At 49.7% G+C, this 21,114-nt stretch overlaps 2 protein-coding genes across 2 annotated transcripts; both read left to right on the top strand.

Annotated features, from left to right (window-relative positions):
- LOC308608854 (paraneoplastic antigen Ma6E-like) lies at positions 1 to 2,163 on the top strand (the record flags this gene model as incomplete). Its single annotated transcript, XM_081222179.1, is given in 2 exon segments — positions 1 to 717; positions 721 to 2,163. Coding segments are annotated over 2 exon segments (2,160 nt in total).
- Positions 2,164 to 3,718: 1,555 nt separating this feature from the next.
- Positions 3,719 to 5,982, top strand: LOC308608853 (heat shock transcription factor, X-linked-like; the record flags this gene model as incomplete). Its single annotated transcript, XM_081222178.1, has 2 exons — positions 3,719 to 4,264; positions 5,200 to 5,982. The coding sequence occupies 2 exons, from the start codon at positions 3,719 to 3,721 to the stop codon at positions 5,980 to 5,982; spliced, it is 1,329 nt and encodes a 442-aa protein (XP_081078304.1).
- Positions 5,983 to 21,114: the final 15,132 nt, after the last annotated feature.

The raw sequence follows: 21,114 nt of genomic DNA, 5'->3' as shown, positions 1-21,114 counted from the left end.
ATGGCGATGGCTCTGGCGATACTGTGGGAATGGTACAGGTCGATGGGCATGAATGCTCAGCGATCTCTGCTCATCCTGGGCATCCCAGATGACCGCAAAGACCAGGAATTCCAGGAGGCTGTGCAGGCTGCCCTGCGTTCCCTGGGCAGGTACCGAGTGCTGGGCAAGGTCTACAGAAAGGAGCTGGGGTCGAGTGTTGCCCTGGTCGAGTTTGCTGAGTATTTAAATCGAAGCTTGCTCCCCCGTCAAATACCAGGCAAGGGGGGGCCCTGGGCGGTGGTCTGCCTGCCCCAGGCCCCTGATGCTGAGTCACAGGATAGACCCAATTTCCCTGTGCAGCCCCAGAGTCAAGCAGTGGTTGGCAGGGCAGGTGAGGCAGGAGCTGGAGGTGAGGAGGGAGCCTCTGGTGAGGCAGGGGCTGGCGGTGAGGAAGGAGCTGGAGGTGAGACAGGAGCTGCAGGTGAAGCAGGAGCTGCAGATGAGACAGGAGCTGCAGGTGAGGCAGGAGCTGCAGATGAGACAGGAGCTCCAGGTGAGGCAGGAGCTGCAGGTGAGGGAGGAGCTGGAGGTGAGACAGGAGCTGCAGGTGAAGCAGGAGCTGCAGATGAGAAAGGAGCTGCAGGTGAGGCAGGAGCTGCAGATGAGGCAGGAGCTGCATGTGAGGCAGGAACTGCAGATGAGGCAGGAGCTGCAGGTGAGGCAGGAGCTGGAGGTGAGTAAGGAGCTGCAGGGGAGGAGGGAGCTGTAGGTGAGGCAGGAGCTCCAGGTGAGGCAGGAGCTGCAGGTGGGGAAGGAGCTGAGGGTCAAGCAGGAACTGAAGGTGGAGCAGGAGTGTCAGATGAGGAAGGAGCTGCACGTGACAGAAATGTTGCAGGCGTGGCAGGACTTCTGGGTATGGCAGGACCCGCGGGCGACGCAATGACTGCAGCTGAGGCAGCAGCTGTGAGAGCGGTGGGCCCCATGGATGAGGCAGGGCCCTGGACCCAGCAGTGGAGGCAGGCCTTGCAGCCCGTGCTAGACAATACGGCCTACCAGGAGCTGGAACCCTTCTCTGGGATGGAAGAGCCGGGCCCCGGGGAAGAGTCCTTTGAGAGCTGGCTGGAGCAGGCCAACGACACGCTGCACCTGTGGCGCCATGTGTCTGAGAGGGAGAGGAGGAGGAGGCTGGTGGAGAGCTTGCGCGGCCCCGTGCTGGACCTCCTGTGCGGCCTCCTGGCGGAAGATCCCGAGCTGGCTGCCCAGGACTGCCTGGCCATGCTGGTGCAGGCGTTTGGGAACAAGGACCCCCGGGGGAGCGCTCGGCTGAAGTTCGTGACCTGTGCCCAGCAGCCCCAGGAGAGTCTCTCTGCGTACGTGATGCGCCTGGAAGGCCTGCTGCAGTCGGCCCTGGAGAAGGGGGCCATGCACCCGGCCATGGTGGACCAGGTGAGCGCCCGGCATGTGCTGATGGGGGCCCGGCTGAACGACACGCTCCAGAAGAAGCTGAGCAGGATTCAGCTGATGAGGAGGCCTCCCAGCTTTGTGGGGATGCTGCGGCTCACCCAGAAGACCAAGGCCTGGGAGGCCGACCCGGCTAGCAGGGAGCAGTTCCCAGGGGAAGAAGAGGCCCGTGTGGACGTTGGAGTCCTGGCAGCAGCTGCCCAGGCCGCCCCGGCCCATGAGGCCATCACCGCAGGCACCACTGCATATGACACCAAGCCCTCCCCGGCCGGGGAAGATACCACCACCCAGGCCGCCCGTTCCAAGGAAGGTAGTGCCGAGGACCACCCGGCACATGAAGAGGCCAGTGCGGCAGTTGCCGACAACGCCAAGGCTGGCGAGGCGGCCCCTGAAGACCATGGTGCTGCCAGGGCAGCCCCTAGCCCTGGGGAGACCAGCAAGGCCTCCGCAGCCACTCAGGAAGATGGAAGTGCTCCCGCCCCTGCGGGCCTAGGTCAGGCAGGACCCTCAGATGTCCCCAGAGTCCCCATGCCTGGCCGGATGGGCAGTGCTTTCCCGGTGGCCCCAGGAGGTCCTGGCTGGGAGCCAGAGGGCCTCGCCCAGGCAGGAGGCCAGGAAGCCGAGGAGACCCCTGAGGAGGGGCTCAAGCCCATCCCAGAAGAGTCGGGAAATGAGGACGGGGCTGCAGAGATGAGCCCCCCGGGGTCCACCTCGGGCCAGTAGGCTCAGCAGGCCCTGAGGCCCCCAGGCTTGGAGGCAGGGGGAGGCCAGGCCTCGCAGCCTACTGGCCCCATATTAGGGGCCACTCAAGGTTCCTGAGCCGCCCTCCTGAGAGGGGACCCCTATTCATCATCCCCTGGGGCAGGCTGCTCCCTGAACTGGCAAGCCCAAATGTGTCCCTTTAGGCCCCAGAGGGACCCAGGTGTCAAGGAACCCCCCAGTCCCCGCTCCCCTCCCCCCAGTGCACACACCCTAGCCATCGTCCCCCCGCAGAGCCCTGAGGTGCGCCACGTGCCAGCCAAGGCTCTGGTCTCTGTGGGCCAGTGTCATGAGCTCTACCTGTGCTTTCTGGGCTAAGATTCAGGCCCAGCACCGCTTGTTGTTGTGGAAATGTGCATGTGTTCTCCTCTGAGCAGTTCGCCCCACCCCGGTCCCGGCACGGAGACCCTGAGCCCAGTCTCAAGAGCCGGTGGAGAGGACGGCATGGACGCGGTCACAGCCAGCGCCCACCCCAGGACCTGGGAGCCCACCTGGGACCTTGGAAAGGAAGACCTGGACCGCGGCTGCAGGAGGTCTGCGGGAGGCCCCCCAGGGCTTGTGTTCGGCTGTACCACCCCGTTGTTCCTCGGGACTCCACATCCTCGGCTTGGTGGTGCACGCCCTGCTGTGGGACTGTCCTGTAGGCCCCGGGCATGTGGGCCAGAGGGGGAGGGGCTGCCCCAGGGGAGCGAGCATTGCCGGCGCCCATCTTCCTGGTGAGAGGCCACCCGTGGGGCCCTCAGGAAGGGAGACTGTGGGGGGATGGAGGGCCGCCGGATGGGGTGTAGCGGAGGCACCTTGTTGAGTACCCTGGGCGGGGGGCCAGGACCCGTGGGCTCTGGTGGCTGTTAGAAGTTCCTCTCTGTGTTATCATGCCCTCTGTTCAATGGTTTCAGTCAATGTTCCTCTTAATAAATTTCCCTGAAATTTTCAGCTGAGTGTGGCCTCTGCTGTGGGCAATGGAGGGAAAGGGCTGCTGCGGGTGAGGGCGGGGGTCCAGAGTCGGATTCCTGCTCAGCACCCATGGGACACCTCTCCAGCTAAAGGGTAGGGTAGGCACTTTGCAGACCGACACATGGTGAGGGCTTTTCTTCCATTTCATAGGTGAATTGTAAAGTTTTAGTGCCCTTGACCGTGGGCCCTGTCCCAGACGTTGCTCATGCTTGAAAGCATGGGTGCTGTGCAAGGCCCTGAAGGCCAGTGGACAGACAGGAGGATCTCTGATCTCGTGGGTCACACGTGGGTCCGTGCACATCTGCCTGGCCCGGGGGCTCTGGGACCAGAAGGCCGTGCCCGGTTTGCACGAGTGCTCGGCCTGTGGCTCTGACAGGCGTGAAGCAGGAGGCTGACATCATAAAGGGCCTGCCCTTTATGATGTCACTTCCTGGCTGGGCAGTGATGTCACCCCCGAGAAACCAGAGCACTTCTGTGAGCGGCTGAGCGGGAGTGTGAACCCAGGGTGCTGCCAGCTGCGCTGCACTGTCCCGTTCACGTGACAGAGGGATGCACCGCCCTCCACATGGCTGCAGATGAGAAGGGCCCCGCCCTGGGCAGGGTGCCTGGTTTTGGTGAGGCACCTCTTCCTCCCGACACAGCGGCTCTGGCCCTCGGCTCAGGGAGCTGCACCCCGCAGTCCCTCGCCCTGGCCCAGCCCGTGCCCGCGGGGCACCCCAACCTCAGGCTGCTGCCTGGAGAAGCTGCTTTCCAGGATTTGACCGAAGAGCCTTTGTTGGAAAGGCCTTGCTCCACCTGCGAGGCCATGTGGGAAGGCAGACTCCTCTTCCTCCCCTTTCCCAGGAAGCTGTGGATACTTGTCAATAGCAGTCGCTTTACATCTATTTTGTGGAATGAAGACGGGACTTGCATAGGCTTTAACACGCAGCTGTTTCAAAAGGAGGTTTTGGACAGGGACAGCCTGGACAAGGTGTTCAAGACTTACTATATGAGTAGCTTCATCGGCCAGCTCAATGTCTATGGATTTAGGAAAGTGCGCCAGGACAAGCACATGTCCCTCTGCCTGAACAACCTCTCCACGAATGAGCGGCCCGCCGACGTCCTGAGCAAGGTAAGGAGGGTGGGGGACGGCGGGGAAGGAGCCCTCTCCAGGGGCTGAGCTGCTGGGCCCGGGGGTGGAGGTGGGGTGGGGGCGGGTGCCAACCCCGGGGCCACCTGGGACGGCGGCAGGCGTGTCGGGAGAGCTTCCTTTAAAGGTGGTACTTGGGGACCGGCGTGATGGCTGGAGCTGGCAGTGCCGTGCGCTGTGTTGGGACGTTGTTACGGGGGGACCCGAAGCGTTCTCAGCACAAGGACGTCACTTCTCTTCCTCCTCTTTCTCCCTTTGGTGTGTCTGTGTGAGATGATGCATGTGAACTGACCCCCCTGTGGTGATCATTTCACAGTACACGGGGGCAAGGCGTCATCCTGTCCTCCTGACACGTGGGCAGTGCTGCTCGTCCCTGACATCGCAGTCACACCAGGGGACAAGAGGACACTGCTGAAATGCTGGCCCTTCCTGTCCTCCTGCTCGGGGACAAGTGGCCCGGCGGGGGGAGGGGGGAGGTTTCTGTGCCCCCTTGACTCCCATAGCTCCAGAGCATCACTTAAGTGGGGGCGCAGGTCCTTTCCTGGGAAGCAGTCAGTGTCCCCAGTCTCGCCCCAGGAGGTGCTGGCCAGGGGGCGATTCTGACACTTCCTTAGAAAGCTACCGAACCTTCTTGCAGTCTCGTATCTGCAAACGCCAAGTCCCCTTTCGTGGGCCTTGTACTCATACTGAGGGGGCATTTTCAGTCATTTTCCAAGGGCGAAAGGGGATGGTGAGTGAGCAAGTCTCGGGGATGTAAAAACTGGGGCACAGCGTCCTGCTCGACCGGGTCCCCTTTCTCCAAAGAGGCCTTGGGTCGGCTGGGAGAGGGCGGTCAGGGGCCCAGCCAGGCGGCTGCTGCTTGCGAGCAACTCTTTTGTGACTCGGGGTTTCCTTTTCTCTCTCAACTGCGACCTCAGTTACACTTCTACCGCAGTCCCCTGTTTAAGAGAGACTGCCCGCACCTCCTCGTGAGGATGAAGAGGAGGGAGCACACTAAGCCAGCATCCGGGCAGGTGGACGGCAAGCCGGCAGCCCTGGGGTACCTCCCGCCGCCCAGCACCTCGGAGCCGCAGGACGGCCTCCCACCCTATGCTGAGGACATCCAGGGGACCCCGAGCGACCCGGAACTCGACCATGCCTCCGCCCTGGCCAGGACTGACTCTGTCCCTCCGGCCCCTCCTCGGACAGCAGCCGAGCCCCCTGCGCCGGATCCCGATGCATCGGCTCTGGTCCCTGTAGTCCCTCTAGTCCCTGTCCTGGCAGAGGTGGCCCAGCCCGCCGAGGTCCCCTGGCTCTGCTGCACCTGGCCTCCCACCCACATGCGTCCTCCCTGGCCCGTGCTGGGCCTGGCCGCCGCGCCCCCCCAGCTCCTCAGCCAGCCCCCCCGCGTGGCTCCCGGTGGCCGCGGCGCTGCCTCTCGCGCACGCTTGATGACCGTGGTGGCCGCCAGGCCTGCCACCTCCCCTGACCTTGATCCCTCGTCCCCTGAGCCCCTTCTGCCGCTACTACGAGGGCTCCCGCTGTTTCCTGGAATACCGGCCCCTCCGGGCGGCCCACAGAAGACCCTGACCAGGCAGACCCTGCAGACACATGGAGGTGGTAACGCGGTCAGAACCTTGCAGGGCAATAAAGAGCGTGGGGACACGAGAGCGATGTTCCGCCCAACACGTGTTTGGCGCCTCCGTCCTGGGCCTGGCTGAGCAGTTGAGTCCCCTCAGCAGGAAACGATGACAGGAGACAGCCCACCCCCGGCACAGTGCGGGCACCTAGCAGACACCCGGTGAAGCCCCTCAGACGCCCAGGTCAGAGGCCTGAAAAGAGCCCTTACTGTCCTGAGACACACAGGTGTGGAGGTGACGGTCCCTGCCAGGGGCCTGTGGGTGTTCAGTTTGGGGGTGCTCTCTGGTGTCTGGACAGCAGGATTGAGGTCTGCTTTTCTCTGCGGGTCCGGTGTCTGGTGACATTTTCCTGGTTCTCTCCTCCGTGGCCTCCCCAGACCCATCAGGTCACCATCTCTCGTGACATGGACACGAGGGCCAGGGAAGAGGGTGAGGGTCTAGGACTGAGGGCGTGAGGATGGAGAAGGGTCCTGGACGTGGGGGTCTGAGGCAAGGCCCTCTGAAGGCGGCTCTTATGCTCAGGCTTGGGCCCTGCTCTCTCCTTCCACTGCCCACTCTGTTTCCTTCTCTCCCAGCGGCGTGGTGGCCCCACGTTCTCCTGCAGGCTCACTTCCCCGGGCACACTGGCTGTCAGGCAGGTGGCAAGCCTGCATTCAAAGCACGGGGACGGCCGGGCTGGAGGACTCTCAGCATCCCCATGGGGCGTGTCTGTGTCCTTCAGGGCCCTGTGGATGACCTCAGTGTGGGTACTGGAACATACATGACGCATTCCCTATACATACATGTGGTGTGTCGATGCATGTGTATATAAACACATATATTCTACACACACGTTATAGATATATAGATATATAGATATATAGATAGGACACACACTACACTACACAGACATGTAAAATGTATTACTCACTATGAATCACGATGAAAAAGTGACAATCACGTAACTCCAACAGGTAATACGATCTAATCATCAAACCAAGCGTTCCCCTAAATCACCTGCCACTGCTCAGGCCTCTTCAGCTAAAACTAAACCTTTCTTAAAACAGGTTTCCAAAGTCTGGTGGCTGGTGAGGAGCCCCGAGGGGAAGGTGTGTGGTTCTCTGTGCTCCCCCCATGGTCATGGGCGCGGCAGCCCCCCGTCCAGCATCTGTGCTGGGACTGCAGCCTTTCTCTGAGGGGTTGAGGAGGACCCTCCTGAGTGAGGAAGGAGGGGTCCAGCAGGCCCAGAAAAGAGGGTCCCCCAGCATGCAACTCCACCCGTACTGGGACTCCTGGGGCACCCCGGGCCGGGCTGTGAGGCTGCCCATCCCCGCCCGCCGCCCCCAACTCCTCAGGGATCTCGGGGGGTCAGAGGCTCGGTCTGAGAGGCACAGTCTCAGGTGGGCAGAGGGAGGGGCCCAAGTGCTGCCTGGAGTCGAGATGAGGACCAGAGGAGGACTGCGGGCCCCCAGGGGGTGCATCTGCAGCCCTCCCGACAGCCCTGGGAGCCCCCCGGCATGCTGTCCAGATGGGACGTGCACTGATCCCTCTGGGAGGGGGAGGCGAGGGCCTGGGTCAGGGAGGCCGGGGCCAGGTCGGCAGAGGGAAGGAGCCCAGCCCCACCAGGAGTCAAGGTACAACCGTGAGGGGGAATCGGAGGCTGCAAGGCATCCAGGTCGGCCCTGCTGTCAGCCCTGAGAGACCCCCGGCAGGGCTGTGGGTATAAGTGCCACCCGCGACCCCCGCTTCCCTCTCAGGGGTCCTGGCAGGGGAGGGCCTGGGTCTCAGGGGACCAAAGGCAGTTGGGAAGAGGGAGGCGCCCAGACCAGCTGGGTGGGAAAGTGAGGACCGAGGGAGCGCTGAGGGACCCCCGCCGGATCATCTCAGCCCTGAGAAGCCCTGGGCTTGGTGGCCTGATGTGTTGTGCATAGATTCCCCCTGGGGGTCTCGGGACAGTGAAAGCCTTGGTGTGAGGGTCTGGCCTCAGGTGAACACAGGGGGCATCCCTGGACCTGCCAGGGCTCAAGCTGAGGACTCTGAATGAGGACAGAGGGGACCCCACTGATCCCCGCCCCTGCCATCAGCCCTGGGCAGTCCCGGGACGGAATGAGCACTTGGCAAGGAGTTCTGACTTCCACCTCCAGGTCTCAGAGACACTGGGGGCCTGGTGTAAGCACTGCCTTGGAGATAGAGCCCAGTTCAAATCCTGACTCTACCACTCTTGAGACCCTGAGTAAGTTAATAAACCGCTCAGACGGTCGGTTTTCTCATCTCTAAAATAAAGATGGACATAGCAGCCTCACTGGAACACCAGAGACCACGGTAGAGTGGACAAGGATGAGGTAGGAGAGGTAGGTGAGGTCAGGACAGGTGGAGCCTCTGTTGTTTCTACTTTTTAACTAAAAGCACCTTCATGACTGTTTTTTTAAATTAATTAACTTATTTATTTATTTTTGGCTGCATTGGGTCTTTGTTGCTGCACACGTGCTTTCTCTAGTTGTGGTGAGCGGGGGCTACTCTTCGTTGCGGTGCGCGGGCTTCTCATTGTCATGGCTTCTCTGGTGGAGCACGGGCTCTAGGCGCGCCAGCTTCAGTAGTTGTGGCACGTGGGCTCAGTAGCTGTGGCTCACGGGCGCTACAGTGCAGGCTCAGTAGTTGTGGTACACGGGCCTAGTTGCTCCGCGGCACGTGGGATCTTCCTGGACCAGGGCTCGCACCCATGTCCCTTGCATTGGCAGGTGGATTCTCAACCACTGCGCCACCAGGGAAGCCCTTCATTACTGTTTTCAATCTGAAAATGCTCTTCCAGTGGGAAGCAAGGAGTGATTATAGTGTAATAGATATTTTGATTCTGTGTATTTTATTCTATGCAAATTATTCCTTGATATTTAAAAAAACATGTGATACCACTATGCACCTAGCAGATTGCCAAAACTTAAACTATAATAAATCTCAGAAAGGATATGGAGCAACAGGAACCCTCAATCACTCCTGGTGGGAGAGTAATTGGTACAAATATTTTGGGAACGCATTTGGTAATATCATAAAGTTGAAGACATCCATACTGAATGGCCCAGTAACTGCATTCCTAGATATATCCTTGAAAGGCAGGTACAATAATACTCTCAATAACCAACTGCTAGAAACAACCCACTTGGCCTATCATCATAGAATGTGTAAGTGAACTGTAATATATTCAACAGTTTACTGCTATACAACAATAAAAATAAACCACAGCCTTGAAAACATGAATGAACAAGCATAATGTTGAACAAAAGAAGCCAAACACAGAAGAATCCATACTATATATGGTTCTACTCATATAAAGTTCAAAAGCAGGCAAAATGAAATGATGTTGTTTAGGGATGCATACACAGGAAGTAAAGCTGTAAAGAAAAGCATGGGGACTTCCCTGGTGGCACAGTGGTTAAGAATCTGCCTGCCAATGCAGGGGACACAGGTTCGAGCCCTGGTCTGGGAAGATCCCACGTGCCACAGAGCAACTAAGCCCGTGTGCCACAACTACTGAGCCTGCACTCTAGAGCCCACAAGCCACAACTACTGAGCCTGTGTGCCACAAGTACTGAAGCCTGCGTGCCTAGAGCCCATGCTCTGCAACAAGAGAAGCCACCACAATGAGAAGGCTGTGCACTGCAACGAAGAGCAGTCCCCACTTGCCGCAACTAGAGAAAGCCCACTCGCAGCGATGAAGACCCAACACAGCCAAAAATAAATTAATTAATTAATTTTAAAAAAAGAAAGAAAAGCACGGGCTTCAGTAGCATAAATATCGATAGTGGTTCCCACTAGAGTGGGAGAAGGGGATGGTGACTGGGGAGACATGAGGAAGCTAGTGTACTTGATCTGAATAGCAGTTAAATGTGTGTTTACATTATCATTACTTCCTAAACTAAAAATTGATGTTTTCTGCACCTTTATATGCATATGCCGGATTTCACAATTTTTTTAACATCTTTATTGGAGTATAATTGCTTTACAATGGTGTGTTAGTTTCTGCTTTATAACAAAGTGAATCAGTTATACATATACACATGTTCCCATATCTCTTCCCTCTTGTGTCTCCCTCCCTCCAACCCTCCATATCCCACCCCTCTAGGTGGTCACAAACCACTGAGCTGATCTCCCTGTGCTATGCGGCTGCTTCCCACTAGCTATCTATTTTACGTTTGGCAGTGTATATGTGTCCATGCCACTCTCTCACTTTGTCCCAGCTTACTATTCCCCCTCCCCATATCCTCAAGTCCATTCTCTAGTTGGTCTGTGTCTTCATTCCCATCTTGCCCCTAGGTTCTTCATGACCTTTTTTCTTTTTTTTTCTTAGATTCTATATATATGTGTTAGCATACGGTATTTGTTTTTCTCTTTCTGACTTACTTCACTCTGTATGACAGACTCTAGGTCCATCCACCTCACTACAAATAACTCAATTTCCTTTCTTTTTATGGCGGAGTAATAGTCCATTGTATATATGTGCCACATCTTCTTTATCCATTCATCTGTTGATGGACACTTAGGTTGCTTCCATGTCCCGGGTATGGTAAATAGAGCTGCAATGAACATTTTGGTAAATGACTCTTTCTGAATTATGGTTTTCTCAGGGTGTATGCCCAGTAGTGGGATTGCTGGGTCGTATGGTAGTTCTATTTTTAGTTTTTTAAGGAACCTCCAAAATGTTCTCCATAGTGGCTGTATCAGTTTACATTCCCACCAACAATGCAAGAGGGTTCCCTTTTCTCCACACCCTCTCCAGCATTTAATGTTTGTAGATTTTTTGATGATGGCCATTCTGACTGATGTGAGATGATATCTCATAGTTTTGATTTGCATTTCTCTAATGATTAATGATGATGAGCATTCTTTCATGTGTTTGTTGGCAATCTGTATATCTTCTTTGGAGAAATGTCTATTTAGGTCTTCTGCCCATTTTTGGATTGGGTTTTTTGTTTTTTTCATATTGAGCTGCATGAGCTGCTTGTAAATTTTGGAGATTAATCCTTTGTCAGTTTCTTCATTTGCAAATATTTTCTCCCATTCTGAGGGTTCTCTTTTCGTCTTGTTTATGGTTTCCTTTGCTGTGCAAAAGCTTTTACGTTTCATTAGGTCCCATTCGTTTATTTTTGTTTTTATTTCCATTTCTCTAGGAGGTGGGTCAAAAAGGACCTTGCTGTGATTTATGTCATAGAGTGTTCTGCCTATGTTTTCCTCTAAGACTTTGACAGTGTCTGGCCTTACATTTAGGCCTTTAATCCATTTTGAGTTTATTTTTGTGTATGGTGTTAGGGAGTGTTCTAATTTCATACTATTACATGTACCTGTCCAGTTTTCCCAGCACCACTTATTGAAGACGCTGTCTTTTCTCCACTGCATATTCTTGCCTCCTTTATCAAAGATAAGGTGACCTTATGTGTGTGAGTTTATCTCTGGGCTTTCTATACTGTTCCATTGATCTATATTTCTGTTTTTGTGCCAGTACCATACTGTCTTGATTACTGTAGCTTTGTAGTATAGTCTGAAGTCAGGGACCTTGATCCCTGCAGCTCTGTTTTTCTTTCTCAAGATTGCTTTGGTTATTTGGGGTCTTTTGTGTTTCCATACAAATTGTGAAATTTTTTGTTCTAGTTCTGTGAAAAATGCTAGTGGTAGTTTGATAGGGATTGCATTGAATCTGTAGATTGCTTTGGGTAGTAGAGTCATTTTTACAATGTTGATTCTTCCAATCCAAGAACATGGTATATCTCTCCATCTATTTGTATCATCTTTAATTTCTTTCATCAGTGTCTTATAATTTTCTGCATACAGGTCTTTTGTCTCCTTAGGTAGGTTTATTCCTAGATATTTTATTCTTTTTGTTGCAGTGGTAAATGGGAGTGTTTTCTTAATTTCACTTTCAGATTTTTCATCGTTAGTGTATAGGAATGCCAGAGATTTCTGTGCGTTAATTTTGTATCCTGCTACTTTACCAAATTCATTGATTAGCTCTAGTAGTTTTCTGGTAGCATCTTTAGGATTCTCTATGTATAGTATCATGTCATCTGCAAACAGTGACAGCTTTACTTCTTCTTTTCCGATTTGGATTCCTTTTATTTCCTTTTCTTCTCTGATTGCTGTGGCTAAAACTTCCAAAACTAGGTTGAATAAGAGTGGTGAGAGTGGGCAACCTTGTCTTGTTCCTGATCTTAGTGGAAATGGTTTCAGTTTTTCACCATTGAGGATGATGTTGGCTGTGGGTTTGTCATATATGGCCTTTATGATGTTGAGGAAAGTTCCCTCTATGCCTACTTTCTGCAGGGTTTTTATCATAAATGGGTGTTGAATTTTGTTGAAAGCTTTCTCTGCATGGATTTCACAACTTTTAAAAGTTTTTAAATGTTCAAGAGATGGTTTTAATCCATCTCTTGATAAGATAAGAAGGTAAGAAATGGCTGGAGAATTAGTAAATTGTAAAACAGAGCTGAAGAAAGCATCCAGAATGCAGCACAGAGGCACAAAGAAATATAAAATTTGAAAAACTTGAAAAATAGGAGACACAGAAGATAGAATGAGAAAGTCTAACAAAAAATCTAACTGTCATGCCACAGGAAGACAGACTAAGGTAACAGCAAGGTTTTAAGAGATAGTCACTAAGAATTTTCCAGAACTGATGACAGACATAAATCCACAAATTCAAGAAGCCCAAGGGACTCCCCTGGTGGTGCAGTGGTTAAGAATCCTCCTGCCAATGCAGGGGACATGGGTTCGATCCCTGGTTCGGGAAGATCCCACACGCTGCGGAGCAAATAAGCCTGTGTGCCACAACTACTGAGCCTGTGCGCTAGAGCCCGTGAGCCACAATTACTGAGGCCTGCGTGCCTAGAGCCCATGCTCCACAACAAGGGAAGCCACCGCAGTGAGAAGCCCGCATACTGCAACAAAGAGTAGCCCCTGCTTGCTGCAACAAGAGAAAGCCCATGCACAGCAATGAAGTCCCAATGCAGCAAAAAATAAATAAATTAATTAATTAAAAAAAAGAAGAAGCCCAAGATATCCCAAACAGGATAAAACGGAAATAGATCCACACCTAGACACAGATCTTAGAAGCACCAAGATTGTAAAAGCTGATTACCTTTAAAACCATGACTTTTAGACTAAAAGCTGCCTTCTCTAAGGCATCAATGAAATCCAGAAGAGTTGAATGATATCTTCAATATGCCAAGAGAATAACTGTCAGAGAGAGAAAAAAAAAAAGGTCACATTCAAAGAATCAGAAGCCAGAATGTCTTCAGCCTTTTCAGTGACGCACTAAGAATTAGAAAACAGTGAAGTAATGCCTTCCAAATTTGGGTTAAAAACTATTTTCTCACCTAGAATTCTATAACCAAACTGTCAATTTTTAGGTTAAAGGCGTTTTCTAACATGAAAGAACTCAAATAGTTTACTTCCTCTGCATTCTTTTTCTGGAAGCTACTAGAGAAGACATGCCACCAAAACCAGAGAGGAACCTAAGACAGAGGTAGAGATGGGATTTATGAAACTGGAGCCCCAAGCTAGAAGAAAGGCAAGTACAATCTCCAGGATGATGGAAGGGGACCCAGGCTGGCAGCTGGGCAGTGGGCCTGGAGGGCAAGACAAAAGGCTCCAGGAGAGAGTGCTCCAAGTGAATGAAATATTCAGGACATCTTTCAGCAGCTGGAGAGGAGATATAGCCAGTTTGGGGAAGTGCTGACCTATAATAAGTAGTAGAGAACAAGCAACACGGAGTGGGGAGAGACAAGTGTTAACTCTAAGGAAAACAAAACATCGGGAGAGAAAGGAAAAGTCATCAGAGTTGCCATAGACTGGATAACGTGAACACCAAAGAAAAATCTAATGCAGATGATTGTATACTATACTGGAAGGATGGGGGTGGTGAAAGAGCTACATCATCATCTTTTACTCTGAGAAGTCAATCAATAATTCCCAAAATCTAAAAAATAAAGAAACAGCACTATAAACAATTTATTTACAGAACTAGAGGTAAATGCCAAAAGAAACAGCTAAAAGGGCTGAATGTAGTTGATTCTGGGGAATGGATAGAGGACTGTGGGTGGAAGCAAGAGATTGCTATTTTTTTTAAATATGTATTTATTTGGCTGTGCCAGGTTTTAGTTACAGCATGCAGGATCTTTAGTTGCAGCATGCAGGATCTTTAGTTGCAGCATGCGATCTCTTAGTTGCGGCATGTGGGATCTAGTTCCCTGACCAAGGATCGAACCCGGGCCCGCTGCATTGGGAGTGCAGAGCCTTAGCCACTGGACCACCAGGGAAGTCCTGTAGAGATTGCTATTTTTTGTAATAAACCTTGTAGAACCATTTAACTCTTTGAACCAGGGGTTAGCAAACTATGGACTGGTTTTGTACAGGTGTGAGCTAAGAATGGTTTTTACATGTTTAAATGGTTGAAAAAAATCAGAAGAAGAAGGATATTTTGTGGCATGTGAAAATTATATGAGATTCAAATTTCAGTGTCCACAAAGTGTGACTGCCACACAGCCACACTGATTCATTTACATATAGTGTATGGCTACCTTTGTGCCACAACAAAGGTCTAGTTGAGCAGCTACAACAGAGAACATGTGGCATCAAATATTTACTATACGGCCCTTTACAGAAACAGTTTGCTGACCCCTGCTTTAAACAATGTTCATACATAGCACTGATAAATGAAAGAACTAAGTATTTTTAAAGAAAGTAGTTAATAGGGAAAGTTAAAATTTGCTAATGACTTGTTCTATTGAGGAATTTTATAGATATCATATAAAACTCAAAACTGACAGAAGAATATGTTGGTGAAAAAAAAATTCAAGGCAACCAGTAGAAAAAAGCCAGGTAGATAACATCCAAATAATCAAGGGCAGAAAAAAAGGAACTTGATTAATCCGAAAAAGGGAAGGAAAGGAGGAACAAAAAGAAATGAGATATCAGGTTAAGTAGAAAATACAAAATAGGATGGCAATAAGATGTGATTATCAATGGCTATATACAATGTTCTTAAGAAGACTCAATACTGTAAATATGTCAGCCCTCTACATATTAACTTATAAATTCAATGAAATAACAGTGAAAAACCCAATGGGAATGTCTTATGAATGTTAGATTAGCTAATTCCAAAATGCAAAAAATAGCTAAGAAATTTTGGGAATGAAAAATAAATATGGTCTTGGGATACTTGGCTATCTGAATAAAAACTAAGTTAGAGTGCTACTTTACATCATATACAATAATAAAGTCTTGATAGAATAGAGAACTAAACATAAATATGAAACTCTAAAGGTATCAGAAGGACACAATAGGAAATGTTTTTATAATCTCTCTGTGGAGAACACCTTTTTGAACAAGTCTCAAACCAAAATGCCATAAAGGAAAAGATTTACATATTGTACTACAGTTAAAAAAATCTTTAAACCTTCTTATGGTGAAGGAAGCATAAAGTTAAGAATCAACATTTCAGTTTTGGTTCAAACACTTGCTTCTTCTTAAAAATAAAGTATCTCCATTAACATTTTTAAAGAGCAACAGAATAAGAAAAAAAGATTTGCAATTATCTCTAAGAGATAAAAGGCTAATCAACATAATATATAAAGAACTCCTACAAGTTAGGAAGCTAAAAACAAATCATCAAACATAAAAACAGTAAAGGGTAGTAACAGACAGTTCAGAAAGGATGAACTATGAATACCAGTAAACATACAAAAAATGTGCAACTGCAAGGAAATCAGGCAGACATAAATCAAATGATTAAAAAAGATGTTCTCGGGCTTCCCTGGTGGCGCAGTGGTTGAGAGTCCGCCTGCCGATGCAGGGGACGCGGGTTCGTGCCCCAGTCCAGGAGGATCCCACATGCCGTGGAGCGGCTGGGCCCGTGAGCCATGGCCACTGAGCCTGCGTGTCCGAAGCCTGTGCTCCGCAACGGGAGAGGCCACGGCAGTGAGGGGCCCACGTACCGCAAAAAAAAAAAAAAGATGTTCTCATACATCAGAATGCCACACATTAAAAAGACTAACATCGGGTGGTGATGAGGACGTGGGGAAAGGCTCACTCACATATCTGCGGTAGGAGGACACAGAGGTTCGGGGTTTCGTTGCGCCGTTGTCAATGCACGAAGCCTTTAACCCGGCGAGAACGTGGGCCCCCGGCCAACTTCAGGTCAGCTGGGGGTCTCTCGGGAGGGCGACAGCTTTGAACTAAGAAACTCCCCAGTGGCTGAAGTGAGGGTGTGGAGTTGCGGGACGGTGCCACTGGGACATTGGAAAAGCATCTCAGGGTCGGAGGGATGAGCTCCGACACTACACTGTGGCCTTGGTGATGGGGGCTTTCAGACTGAAAGTTAATGGAAGCCCACTCAAGTCAGGCTTCCCGGAAAAGCTGTAGCCTAGCATTGGGCTCACGCCACCTCAACGGTAAGGCGGGGCTGGCCATCCAGAAAGTTCTAGAAAGAGAAAGAAGGTCCGCGCAGAGACTGCCACACTGCCTCAGAACGCTCAGGCCTCCTCATCTGCTGTGAAGACCTCCCAGCCCCACTGCCCGGGGCTGGGCTGCTAAGGGGCTGGAAGGAGGCGGCTGCAAAGGGGAAGATTCCAGCGTGGCTTTTTTTTTATAGTGTGAGGAAGTGCGCAAAACAAACTGCACTATTGTATCAATAACTCTTTTAAAGCCTGTAAATGCATCGGCCCTCCTTTACTACAGTTACCACGTCGCACAACTATCACACCATCTAGTTCCAGAATTTTTTTTATCACCCCAAAAGTAGACCTGGTCCTGCGTGGAGGCAGCCCTCTTTGAATTGATAGGACGAGGGCAGATATAAAAGAATTAAATTAATTCGAATAATGTGCAACATATGAATAACAATTGTTCAAAATCCATGGAGTTGGAGGGCGTGCGGAGGGAGCGTCACGCATGCGGCCAGCTGAGGCGGCTTTGCGCCATTTGCTCCTCAGATGCGTCGCACGGGGGGAGCGTAGCGCAGAGGGGGCGTCGCGTGGCGGGGGCGTCACGCGGAGGGGGCGCACGCGGAGGGGGTGTCACGCATGCGGCCAGCTGAGGAGGCTTCTCACCATTTGCTCCTCAGACATGGGCGAGATCTCAGCTATGGCTGACGGGGAGGCGAGCGGAGTGATGGCGGAAGAAGCCAAGATTGACGAGGACATCTTGCAGGTGCTCCAGGACATGGCTAGTCGCCTGCGCCTCCACGCCATCAGGTCCCTCTGTGCCTCAGACTCTGGGTAAGGCGCCCTGGTCGAAGCTCCGGTCGTTGAGCGGCCGGCCCTGCGGCGACGACCGGGGAGAGAGTTGAACGGAGCCGTCGGGGGCGGGGTGGGCTCCATTATTTAGTGACCGCATTTCAGGCCCTCAGGGCTTGGCAGCCACCCACAGACTCATGGCCACCGCTGGCCACGTACTCAGGCAGCCGCCCCTCACTGGCCTGCGGCCGGCCAACAGTGGCGGCCCAGGGCCTCTGGCCTCTCCTGCTAGCGAAGAGAAGCCAGGACGCGGGCCGGCTGGCGGAGTGCCTGCGTCCGACTGGCTAGACTGGGAGTGGGAGCGGCCCAGCATTTTCCGTGTAAGTGGTTGTCCTCGACGCCAGGGTCCCAGCCCAGGACGAGGAGTTCCAGGAAATAAAGCCTAAAAGAAAGTAATAGGCGAGTAAGAATCGGAGCAAAAGGGGACTGTTGGTTCTGCTGGTATTTCGTCGAGGATGTTTGCGTCAGCATTCGTAAGAGATGTTAGCCATTAGCTTTCCCCGAAGGTATTTGTCTGCCTTTAGTATGGAGGCAATTCCCAGAGTGAGTTTTCAATGTGTTCCCTTCAGTTTTGGGGGGAAAGTTGGAGGAGGATTGAGGATTCACCAGTGAGGCCATCAGGTTCAAAGTTTTTTTTTTTGTCACAGAGCTTTTCGACTACTGATTCAATCTCCTTATTGTAGGTTTATTCAGATTTTCTATTTCTAAAAATTTCTTCTAGGTTAACTGATTTGTTGGCGTACAATTGTTCACAGTCCTTTATAGTCCTTTTTAATGTCTGTAGAATTGGTGGTTATATCCGTACTTTCATTCCTGAAATGTAATTAGTAATTTCAAATTGGATTTAGTAAATTCAGTAATTTTCTCTTTTTTCCTTAGTTTAGCTAAAGGCTTTTGTTTTTGTTTTTGTTTTGGCTGCGTTGGGTCTTCGTTGCCGCAATCTTAGGTCCCCAACCAAGGATCGAACCTGAGTCCACGGCAGTGAAAGCGCCGAGTCCGAACCACTGGACCACCAGGGAATTCCCAGAGATCATTCTTTTTTAATGCAAGCGTTTACAGCTATAAACTTATCTCTTGTCACTGCTTTTGCCACATCCCATAAATTTTGGTATCTTATGTTTTCTTCTTCATTTGCCTCAATACTTTAAAACTCTCTTGAAGTTTCTTTGACCCATTGTTCGTTTAAGTGCATTGTGGGGGAAGGTTGTTTTCTTTTTTAATCGAAGTGTAGTCGACTCTTACATTAGTGTCACATGTACAATATAGTGATTTAATGTTTTTACATATTATACCCCATTTAAAGTTATTATAAGTGTGTTGTTTAATTCCCACAAATGTGTGAATTTTACCATTTTCTTTCTATTATTGACTTCTAACTTCACCCTGTCCTGGTCAGATAAAATAGTTTGCGTGTTATCTTTTTTAAGTTTTGTTCTCCAGCCTGTGCTATAACATTAAAAAGGCAATGTCAATGAGTTTAAGACCTGCATGGTTTTGGATTTTTTTTTTTTTACATTTTCATTTTGCTCCCTTCACCTTCAAAATTAATAACAGTTTGCATTTTCTCAAGAGATCTGTAACAGCTTTTAAATCCAAATTATCCACTTGGGATACTTGCAAAGGCAAGAGGTTTAACTCTCCATTTTCTGTATTGTGAAACTTGAAAGGGGAGATTATTAATACACATGAGCTGGGCTTAAAATGTTACTCTTCTGACTTTTGGGGCATGGCAGGGCTCTAGGGAGTTGGTTTTGTCCTCTGCCCTGCCACCTCCTCCCCTTCTTAATTAATGGCAGACTGCCTGGACTCCCATGCAGGCTGCTTTCTAAGAGCAGCAGTTACTTCATTCTATAAGGGCCTCAAGTTACACCACAACGAGAAACTTCTCAGTCTGACCATTCACTTCCTAAAAGAAATTCATTTTAGGAAATAGAATGCGTTTTTCTTGTTGGATTTTTTTAAAATTTTCTTTCCCAGTTTTATTGAGATGTAATTGAGCACACAGCACTATCTAACGTATACAGCATAATGATTTGACTTACATATATTGTAAAATGATAAATACAATAAGTTTATTTATCACCCATCATCTCATAGATACCAAAAAATGGAAAAATGTTTTTTCCCTGCAATGAGAATTCTTAGGATCTAGTTAACAACTTTCAAATATGTCATACAGCAGTGTTAATTATAGTCATTTTGTTATATATTACATCCCAAGTATTTATTTATTTTTAAAATTTATTTACTTATTTGTGGAGTTTTGTGGGTTTGTTTGTTTGTTTGGCTGTGTTGGGTCTTCGTTGCTGCACGCTGGCTTTCTCTAGTTGTGGCGAGTGGGGGCTTTATTGTAGTGTTCAGGCTTCTCATTGTTGTGGCTTCACTTGTTGCAGAGCACGGGCTCTAGAGCACAGGCTCAGTAGTTGTAACTCATGGGCTTAGTTGCTCTGCGGCATGTGGACTCTTCCTGGACCAGGGCTCGAATCCATGTCACCTGCATTGGCAGGCAGATTCTTAACCACTGCGCCACCAGGGAAACCCTGTATTTATTTATTTTATATCTGGAAGTTTGTAACTTTCGACACCTCCATCCAGTTCCTCCTCCCCTCAACCCCCACCTTTGGTAACCACAAATCTGGTAATCTCTTTTTCTATGAGTTTGGGTTTGGGGTTTTTTTTAGATTCCACAGTGTAATAATACAGTATTTCTTTTTCTGTGAGTTATTTCATCTAGCATAATGTTCTCAAGGCCCATCCATGTTGTCATAAATGGCAGAATTTCCTTTTTGTGCCTGAATTATGTTCCATCATATATCTGTACCACATCTCCTTTGTCCGTTCATCTATCAGACACTTCAGTTGTTTCCATAGCTTGGCTATTGTATATAGTGCTGCTGTGAACGTAGGGGTGAAGATATCTCTTCCCCATAGTGTTTTCATTTTCTTCAGATATACTCCCAGTAGTGGAATTGCTGGATCATATGCTGGGTTTTTTTTTAAGATCCTCCATATTGTTTTCCGTAGTGGCTCCTCTAATTTACATTCCCACCAACAGTGCACAAGGGTTCTCTTTTCTCCACATCTTTGCCAGATTTGTTAACTCATCTTTTTGATGACAGCCGTTCTGATAGGTGTGAGGGGATATCTCATTGTGGTTTTGACTTGCAATTTCCCTGATGATCAGTGATGTTGAACACCTTTTCATGTGCCTGTTGTTATGTCTTCTTAGGGAAAATGCCTATTCAGATCCTTTGCCCATTTTAAGTGGATTTTTTGTTGTTTTGTTATGGAATTGTGTGAGTTCTTTATATATTTTCCATGTAAACACATTATCAGATATGTGATTTGCAAATACTTTCTCCTATTCAGTAGGTTGCTTTTACATTTTGTTGATGGTTTCCTTTGCCATGAAGAGTTTGGTTCAGTCCCACTTGGTTTTTGTTTGTTTGTTGTTTTTGTTGCTTTTTTTTGCTTTTGCTTTTGCTTTTGCTTTTAGTGTCCGATTCAAAGAATCCTCGCGAAGACTCAGGTCAAGTAGCATAGTGCCTATGTTTTTCTTCTAGGAGTTTTATGATTTCTGGTCTTAGGTTTAAGTTTTAATCCATTTCAAGTTAATTTCTGTGAGTGGTGTAAGATAGGTGTCCAGTTTCATTTTTTTACATGTGAATATCCAATTTTTCCTGTATCACTTGTTGAAGAGACTGTTTTTTCTGCGTTGAGTATTCTTGGCTCCCTCATCAAAAATTAGTTGACCACATACGTGTGGGTTTATTTCTGCTTTGTGAAATTTCTGATTAATGATATCACAGATGAATTCATACAAGTGAAATGACACTCAAATGCCTACAGAGTCACCAGGCGAACTTCCCCAAGTATGCCAGTGCTCCACTGATAGAAGGGGGCTGGTCTGTGAGGTCTTGCTCCCTACAGGGAGAGGAGTTGTGAGGTTCCTGGG

This window comes from Mesoplodon bidens (genome assembly GCF_964165515.1).
Source record: "Mesoplodon bidens genome assembly, chromosome: X".
Lineage (NCBI taxonomy): Eukaryota > Metazoa > Chordata > Mammalia > Artiodactyla > Ziphiidae > Mesoplodon > Mesoplodon bidens.
The sequence above is the reverse complement of the archived record's forward strand: the minus strand, read 5'-3'. Positions and strand labels throughout refer to the sequence as shown.